At 47.0% G+C, this 9,831-nt stretch overlaps 1 protein-coding gene across 3 annotated transcripts in view; it reads right to left on the bottom strand.

Annotated features, from left to right (window-relative positions):
* CHN2 (chimerin 2) overlaps window positions 1-9,831 on the bottom strand; it is a 348,821-nt gene that overhangs the window by 29,525 nt on the left and 309,465 nt on the right. For all 3 annotated transcript variants that reach the window (XM_006146210.3, XM_006146211.3, XM_006146212.3), the window contains one exon: window positions 9,148-9,225. In XM_006146210.3, coding sequence (XP_006146272.1) covers window positions 9,148-9,225 — 78 coding nt within the window. The remainder of the gene's footprint in view (window positions 1-9,147; window positions 9,226-9,831) is intronic.

The raw sequence follows: 9,831 nt of genomic DNA, 5'->3' as shown, positions 1-9,831 counted from the left end.
AAAAAGAAAGCAGGAAACCCCCCCCCCCCAGGGGGGATGGCCACGCCGCAATCCCTTCTCCTCCATTCTCCTCTCGGGATCTTGGACACGCACGCACACGCGCCCGGCGTGAGTTTAAGCCACTGGGTCCAGGACTCGAACCGCGGTGGACTACATGGGAGTCCAGCGACATAGCCATCATGCTAACTGCTGGTCCCCAGAAACCATGCTTTCATGCTTTATTTTCCCCAAATGTTCTGCTGTTTCTCATTTACTTATTTGTTTATTTAAATTTGCTATAGAGTGTATACACTTGCTGGAGAGAGAGGGAGAGAGAGAGAGAGAGAGAGAGAGGGAGGGAGGGAGGGAGGAAAGAAGGAAGAAAGGAAGGGAAAGGGGGAAAGCACCCTTCAGGAGGGATGGCCACACCACAATGCCTCCAATCTTCTCTTGGGAATTTGGGCATGCACACATACATGCCTGGTGTGGTTTTCAAGTTGCCAGGTCCAGGGCTTGAACCACGTGGCTGGCTGTGTGGAAAGCAGCATCCCACCAGCCGGCTTGAAAACCACCTTTCTATTACAAAGCTCACTATTTCCAAGTTCCATCATTCCAGTCTCACGTCGGGTCCCTCATTTTAAATTCAAGGTGATAAGTTGTGCCTTTCCTTTGAATTGTTCCTTCCAGACTTATTTCTGCCAAAACAACCCTTTCTGATGATTAAACAAAAGAAACCAAAGAAACCCACACTCGTTTCTGAAGCCAAGTTCTGCATGTGCCAAAGTGCAGGCACAATACCCAACCATCCCTGCTCCCAGGGTGCACAGAAGTCCGACCAGGATGGAAGCGGTGACGGCAACTGCAAGGCTGACAGGAATGTGAGGGTTGGCATGCTTTCATGAGCTCCACGGGGAAGAAGAAGACGGGCCCTTGTGTGTGGAAAGCCAAAATGGCTCGCTCCAACGCAGTGATCACTAGACCAACCATGCAAAAATGAACAGTAGACACAGAAATCGTAAAGGAGCCACAAACCCCAAAGTGGGTGGTGGTGCTGCTGCTGTATTCTCTACAGGTGTCACGCCACTAAGACATGTTCTCAGCCTCCTGGTCTCCAGCAATATTATTGGATGGGTAGGCATGTTTAGAAGGGGCATGCAACAGAAACACAATCGAGAGAGAGTGCCGTTAGAACAGGATGATACCGGTGCATCCGGGTATTAGCAGAGCAGGGCACTTACAAGGCGAACGCCTTCACTTATAATCCAGCCAGGACACTTTAAGAGTCACCATAAAAATCAACGGGAGGTGGGACCAGCAGTTAGTGTAATGGCTATGTCGCTGGACTCCCATGTAGTCAACTGCGGTTCGAGTCCTGGACCTGGTGGCTTAAAACTCATGCCGGGCACGTGTGCATGTGTGCCCAAGATCCCAAGAGGAGAATGGAGGAGAAGGAGAAGGGATTGTGGCGTGGTCATCCCCTCTGGGGGGTGATTTCTCGCTTTCTGTCTCTATCTGTCTTTCTGGCGAGCACACACACCCTATGGCAAAAACCTCTCCAAACAAACAAACACACAAAAACCAACGGGAGGAAGCCGGGTACATGACCTCCCATGTAGAAGACACTGGGTAGCACTGCACCCAGCAGCCCTGCCTGGCACCCCTCTGCCTGACTGGGAGTCTGATGACCCTGGCAGAGCCCTCTGCCTAGAAGGACTCGAGTATGTCGCTGGACTCCCATGTAGTCAACTGCGGTTCGAGTCCTGGACCTGGTGGCTTAAAACTCATGCCGGGCACGTGTGCATGTGTGCCCAAGATCCCAAGAGGAGAATGGAGGAGAAGGAGAAGGGATTGTGGCGTGGTCATCCCCTCTGGGGGGTGATTTCTCGCTTTCTGTCTCTATCTGTCTTTCTGGCGAGCACACACACCCTATGGCAAAAACCTCTCCAAACAAACAAACACACAAAAACCAACGGGAGGAAGCCGGGTACATGACCTCCCATGTAGAAGACACTGGGTAGCACTGCACCCAGCAGCCCTGCCTGGCACCCCTCTGCCTGACTGGGAGTCTGATGACCCTGGCAGAGCCCTCTGCCTAGAAGGACTCGAGGACAACACCACAAGTGCATGCAAGACACCATGAGGGCATGCGGGCTGGGTCTGTGCACGGAGGCTCTGAAAGTGTAGACGCAGGTGGGCGGGGTTGTGAGAGACCCGCTATGCATGTTTTCTATGTGTGTGGACTGACAGCCTGCTATGGCCAGCCCCACAGAGGGCTGTGGTCAGTAATGCACACCCCAGCCCCCTGCTGGGGCAGTGTCCACCTGGTGAGGGAAAGGCAGGCAGACAAACACACACACATCAGCTGGTGACCACTGCTAGGAAGGTGGGCAGAAGGGGAATGAGGAGCACAGAATGAGCTGGGGGCAGGTGGTTCGCCCCTCAACCTTTAGGACTTCTGAGGCTTCTGCTCTCTACCTTCCACGTGGGAAGAGGGAGAGGTACTCTGAAAGAGCCCAGGCCGGGGAGAGAACCTGGCAGGGGAGTGATGCAGGCAGATGCACGTGCAGACTGAGGAGACCGAGGATAGGACAGAGCTGAGCGGAACACAGTCCTGCTGAGAAGCCTCCGATGGCTCTATGCTGGGGGACACCAGGCCGACCCCAGCTGACAGGAGAAGGGAGCCCCAGCTCTCCTGTGGTCTCCTCCCTGCACGCTGTTCACCTCTGACTCCAAGTCTCCACATTTTCACTTGTGTTGCTTGCACTGCCTGGAAGGAAGGCTCGCTTTTTCTTTTGTACAATCTGCATTGGTCTATGTATTTATTCAGCATTTATCTACCTTTCTACTTCCTCCAGGAGCCTTCCTGATTAAGAGCGGAAGAACAAGCCATGCTGCTTTCTATGTGGGATCCCAGGACCAGGGAGCTCCTCCTTTTTGAATTCTCATAGACATAGATCTCTGTTATTCCTGTTTTCACACACAGCCAGAGGACTGGCTTCACGGACATGTGATCTGTGCAACTGTACAGAAGGCTATACTTAGAAGGGGGCCCTGGAGCTGGCCGTGGTGGTACGAGGGGGTGGGGCTCTTCTGTGCAATGGCTGAGGCTGCATGGGAGTCCCAGATTCTGTACCCAGCCAGCTAATCAGGCCAGGCACAGGGGTACGCACCTGTGTCCTCACCAGCTGGGCCAGGAGGATCAGGATGTGGTGAGACCCTGTCAACAATATTTACCTTTCTTTCTCCCTCTCATTACAATAATAATAAAACCACGTTTGGTTTCATGCTTTGCTGTCACTGTCTCATTTTTTGATAAGGGACCCCACGTTTATTGTACATTTTGCATGGGATGCAATAAATTATGTATCCAGTCCTGCATAATCACACATATTAGTGGGACTAATAACTACATCACAAATTGAATTATAGAACAAATTAGTCATAGCAAATAGATACTACTGACTATCTGCTATGCATGGAAGACAACCAGCCATTTTTAAGTTTTTGTGCAGCCCTTTACCATACCACCTTTCATGGAAAACAAAATGCTTGATGAAGGCAAGAAACCGAGAATGACTATGTTTTACCACGTTGTATCAGAGCAATGAAGCAGTGGTAATAAAAATACATAAAGCATTTCCTTGAAAGAAGTTTAATCAGCAGCCATGGGAATCAGCAGTGGCATGTGGACCAAGGGGCTGATACCTAACAGTAATCAGATTACACGGAAAACGCTTTTTCCACAGCATGAAAAGCTTGAATGTAGCTGTGGACTGTAGCCCACAGCACTGACCTGCATCATTGAGGGTGAGGCCAGAGTTCCGCTTGAAGGCTCTGGGAAATACCAGTGGCAGTTCTTGTCATGGGTTACATTATACCCTGCCTTAAAGGTATGTTTGAATCCTAATTCTTTTTTTCTTTTTTTCTTTTTTTCTTTTTTTGAGAGGTTTTCGCTATAGGGCACATGTGCTTGCCAAACAGACAGAGAGAGACATAGAGACAGAAAGCGAGAAATCACCCCCCAGGGGGGATGGCCACACCACAATCCCTTCTCCTCCATTCTCCTCTCGGGATCTTGGGCACGCACACACATGCGCCCAGCATGAGTTTCAAGCCACTGGGTCCGGGACGCGAACCGCGGTTGACTATGTGGGAGTCCAGCGACATAGCCATTATGCTAACTGCTGGTTCCCGGAATCCTAATTCTTGATCACTGTGAAGGTGACCTGATTTGGAAATAGGGTCTTGGAAGCTATAACTGAGATGAAGTCATACTGGACTAGGGAGAGCCCTAAATCTGATGACTAGTGACCTAAGAAGAGACACGCAGGGAGGAAAGTGATACGAACCAGAGGCAGAGACTGGAGTGATGGGCCTGTGAGCCAAGGAACTCCAAGGCAAGGCCTACCAGAATCCCCAGATGCCCAGAAAAGGACAGGAGGTGGTTTCCTATCCAGGGCCTACAGAGGCCAGCCCTGCCGACACTCTGATGTCAGACTTCTGGCCTCCAAATCTGTCAAAGTATAAATTGTCGGTGTTTTAAACCCACAAGTTTGTGATAATTTGTACTGGTGGCTTTAGGAAACTCAGAGATGTAAAATACTTAGAAGCTGGGGAGAGAAAATGTATGGAATTGAAATAATCTAAAATCACTCTTCAAACAAATGAGAAACATAAAACACATTCAAGAAATAACTATCAGGCTTTACTTAAATTCGATTACCTCTTGTTAATGAGAGGGGAAGAAAGATGGTAGGAAAAAGAAAAGGCATGGAGAAGCAAGAGTAGCAAATAAGAAATACAGAGACAGACAGGAGAAGTGAGAGACGAGATGAATAATAAAGCAATAATAGAAGCTAACTTCAAATGAATGCTTCTTAGCTGCCAGAGACGCCTAGGCCTAGTAAGTGATGTACAAATACTCTCTTTTGTTTTGTAATTTGCTATTGGGTGTCTGTACTCACTGGAGGGACAAACAGACAGAGGGAAAGTGAGAAAGAAAGTAGCCTCCAGGGGAGATGGCCAGACCACAATCGCTTCTCCTCCCTTCTTCTCTTGGGCTGCTGGGCACACATTCACAGGCATCAGATGTGTTTTAGAAGCTGCCAGGTTTGAGACTCAGACCAAGCAGTTGGCCATGTGGGATCCAGCTGCCTTAAGCACTACACCATGGGCTGGCCTGATTTACATGTACTAAACCTCATAGCACTATCATTTTATAGTTGAGGAAATAGAGGCCGAGAGCTCTAAGTTCTTCGCCAAAGATCCGTGCCGTAGCCAGGAGCACTAAGCAGCTATAGCTTTCATCCCTGTGGATAGGGTGGGAGGGAAGGGCAGTAATCCAGGCTGTTGGACTATGGAGTTCTCTGACCTGAAGATTTTCTGAGCTCAACCACAGGTGTGATTTGGGTAAACCTTTTAAATGGGTCACTCCATCTACAGGCAAGTGGCTCTTTAAATTTGCCAAGATAAAATGGATTAAATAGTCAACTGGTTTTTCTCTTAATAAACAGTTTTCATTATAGAGAGGACTCTGTTAAAGTCATCATTTATTCAACAAATACCTTTTAGTGCCAAGTAGGTACAAATAACCTAGACAATTCAGGCTTTATATGAACAAAAACCACATTAGCATTCAGTAAAAACTGAAGGATTAGGGACATAGAAACATGGAAAATGGTTATAGATACCAGATACAGTATGGGAAGAGGGTGAGAGAAGGGGTGTGTGAGGAAAGACATTAAGGAGCAAAAATAGAGAGGCAAGACATTGATGGGACACAGGAATGGATTATTATCTGTTGATGAGAGTCTAATACCCCCAACTGGACTGGTGTGAAAAGAATTTAGGTTGGAAAACTCACTTTACAAGCTAAGTGATGCATAGTGTTGGAATGTATAAAAGAAACGAAAATAAAATAGATTGGAAAAAAAAGAAAACAACATAATTATTGCATGAAAGGAGGCCCAACTGTCATTTGGTTCCTGAAGCTTTTGTTCACAGAGTTGAATTTTGTCTTTTCCAAAACAGGCTGTGCTTGCAAAGCCAGAGGGGCAGGTCAGACTCAGGGGCAGTGTGAACCTTCTTGAGAGAATTCCTGGAGCCTGAGGTCCGTCTTGGACAGTGCTGAGAGTTGGTATTCATTTCTCTTGACAAAGGTCCTGGGCAGGATTAGGGAGAGGGCTTTTTATGGGAACTTGCGGGTAGTCCTGACTGGGGTAAAAAATCCTGGTAGAGAATGAGGATCAAACCCTACTGGAGGCTCAACTCTTGGGTAGGAGGCCTCTAAGCTAGAGTGCAGCGAGTCTAGCAAGGCCTCCATGCCGATAAACCTAACACTGCGATCGCTCATTCTCGGTACTGAACACTTAGTCTGTGTCATGAGCATAACATCTTCAAGTAATAACCCAAATCGGGAATCAAGAAGATGTCTGAGAACAAGATTATGATGATAAATAATTTTAAAAAATGCTCAAAGTAATAAATGAATACAGTAAAGAGTCAAGATACAAAATACATACATATAAAAAAAGAAGATGCCCGAGTGCAACCTATTGGGGAACAGAGGGAGTATACAGCTCTGCGATGCTGGAAGCCATGGGGAAAATTGGGGTTCGGTTCTTTGGTTGACCTGGGGGTGCATTCACCTGAGATCTTGGCTAGCTGGGAGGGTCAGGGACAGGATGGCGGTGTGAGATCTTGTTGAGAGTACCTGTCTTTCTCTCTTTTGTGAAACAAATGCACTTAAAAAAGGCATAAAGCCTTCTAATAAAGACTATTAGAAGTCAACAACAACAACAACAAAAAACTAATGTAAAATGAAGGCCTAGAATAAAATCTGAGCAGATGGCGGGGGCCTTTCATAAGAGTGTTCTCTCCTTGCTTGTTCAGTGGCTTCTTACTTAAATCCCTGCTGTCTTTATAGCACAGACTGCTTTCAAAATAAAAATCCTGAGAGGAGAATGGAAGAGAAGGGATTGCCATCTGGCCATGCCCCCGGGGGGTGACTTCTCACCTTCCCTTTCTCTGTCTCTGTCTCTCCCCAGTGAGCACATGCACCCTATGGCAAAACCCTTTAAAAAAAAAAAAGAATATTCTTCCAAAGACCAGGCAAAGCTCCTGCTTATAGTTAGCTGGGGATAAGGAGAGAGCTGTTTTGAGGGTGGGAGGGGTAAGGAATGACAGAGCTTCTTCCAGCTCCAGCCACTCATACTTAAGGACAGTGGCACGGACAGTACCATTGAGAGCCAGTCAACCATCCAAGCTACTCTAGGTTCCCCTTTGCCTCAAAGACAGCTCTTTAAAATCCAGAAGAGTAACACTCCTGTCTGGCTTATGATCTCTTGAACAACTTGTCTATTCTCTGCCCGTTCTTGAAAGCTGTAAGTTACAAGAGAGCACCCTGAATAGAATACTGAGTTTTTAAGCAAACATTTAAAAAGCTGCTAGTTTTTTTTTTTTTTTCATTCTTTCTTTTTCTTTTTGGTCTTTTTCCTGGTAATAAATATTAAATATATAGTGTTTATAGTGGCACTATATAAAACATAAGATCTAAATGTCATTCGCTTTTAAATGTCTAAGATTAATTTCCTATTCACTGATTTAAGATTTAAAAAAACTGAAATCTGTTTTGAAAGCATCAATCACTAATACTTTCTTGTGTTTTTAATGCAGGTTCAGACAGTGTCTAGACACATATGCATGCTTAGTGTGGTACGATGTAATCCCAATGATATGTTAAAGCCAGAAGAACTGGCATTTTTAAGAGCAAGGAAGAGAATTTACAAATCCAAGAAGATCTATACTGATTCATGACAGCCCAACCACAGACTACCAAAACTCAGGATTTTCTACCAAAAGTTAGAAAAACAACTTTTTCAGACAAAGAAATTGACGAGGGTACAAATAGAAAAAAAGGAAAGAGGAAAAAAAGTGTAAACACTTTTCTATGCTCCAAATAACACCTGTTCCATTAGACACACGAAATTGCAAGCACCTGGGCGTGGACGAGGACCTCTGTTCCTAACACTAACTTCATCCTAATGCTGACTACATAGAGCTGAGTAATTCCATTCCTTAGCTCAATTATAGATACAAAGGCCTGAGCCACTGGCTTTCTAAAAACAGAGGCAGCGAAACAAATCGAACTAACCCGAATATGTATTGTCGCCTCTGCCTAAAGGGTTACCTAACTCCGTCACTTGGACCTATTGGCCCTAAAAGAAACAGAATTAAAAGCAGTAACAACAACAAAATGACAATTTGCCTTTTGCTTCTTTTGCCTAATTTTTACTTTTTGGATTCTTCATCTCTGTTCTCTCCAACTTCCAAATTGCTAGCCCATTCGCTGGGGTAAAACTTCTAACCCTATCCTCTCTCTCCTCCACTCAACAGCATCTCAAGCTAGGCAAACTGGCATCAGAATCTCTCCCCGCCTTTCTTGGAAAACACAAGGGCAAAGGAAACAGGCCATACTTTTCTGATGGCAGGCCATTGCTACAAGCGCTAGCCTGTAAAGTAGATAGTGTATAAACGCACATGGGACAACTCCATATAAACTCCCGCCAGGTTTCCAGATCTTCCTATTTGGTCTGGGGAGCAGTATCCAGCTTGGCAAAGCTACAAGGGTGCCCCCCTCCCCATCCCCCTGCACCCGGAGCATAAACAAAAACTACTGGATGGTATCTCCTGTCATCGCTTGCTGTCACAGCTGTCTACACATAAAGGAGTGGGGTTAGCATCGCTGGAAACAAAAGACAAAACAAAATGTGAAACGGGCCACTGTTTGCGCTTGCTGGAGATAGCAATAATCTCTATTGCTACGCTGAGTGGAAAAATACCACTCCGCTTTCACCAGAACGTCTGTAAGTGAGACAAATTGGGCATGGTCTATTTCTCTTTCAGTGGACATGGGAAGAAGAAGAGGAAATGGGCCTGATTCTCCAGAACTGTCAACATACAGATAGGTGTCTCTCGGCATAAGCAGCAAGCACACGGCTTCCTGAGGTCTCCAGTTGGACTTGATATGAAGCAAGGGCGTTAAGCATGCAGATAAGTGTGGAAAGCAGAGGAACTGGCTGCCTCCCGGCTTTACAGATGGAAACCATACATGGCTGGTTCCTCCGCACCTGCCCTTTTATAACGGAAGACAGACAGAAGCTCCCTTACCTTGAAGTTGTGTGTCTTCTCATAGTTGAAGTGGTTGTCATTGTGGGTGAGTGCAGCCCTTCGAACCAAGGAGGAGATCTGCGAACAGGCAAAGAGTTTGAGAGGAGGCCAGAGAAAGCTGCCTTTCACGCCCACCTTCACGCCCAAGGCCACGGCCAGCAGCTCTTGGCGTTTCCTGCCTTGCTTAGACTTCCGGACCACAGCACACTTTTTCTCATTTTCCAGCCTCAGTTCCTCGGAGAACATAGTGCCTGGCATCCAGACCTTTCAAGTTCCCCCTGCAGAGTCCGTGAGGCTCCGAGCTGTCAGGTCTTTCCAACTGTGGCTAATGTTAGGCAGCAGATTTGAGGCAGCTGCGTTCTGTCTGCAGAGGCCTCCGGCATGTGACCTGGAAGGGCCGGTTTGAGTGATGGAGGGGGCTCTGCTTCAGAATAAGGACGGGCCTGTTTTGTGCTATTTCTTAAGGCCGACGTGTGCCTGGAACAATAGCACACATTCATGTGCACTGCAACCCCCAGAAGCAGTATCCCGTCAGCCACTGAGATTCAGCGAGAAAGGGGCAGGCAGCTTTATTTCTCCTGCCACAGCACACTGCGAAGGAGAGCCTCCTTGCTAGCACGTTGCACGCACGCGCACACACACACACACGCACACACACACACACACACACACACACCACAGCTA

This window comes from Tupaia chinensis, unplaced genomic scaffold, assembly GCF_000334495.1.
Source record: "Tupaia chinensis unplaced genomic scaffold, TupChi_1.0 Scaffold000170_1, whole genome shotgun sequence".
NCBI classification, from domain to species: Eukaryota; Metazoa; Chordata; class Mammalia; order Scandentia; family Tupaiidae; genus Tupaia; species Tupaia belangeri.
Note: the sequence above shows the minus strand (reverse complement) of the source record. Positions and strands in the feature narration are given on the sequence as shown.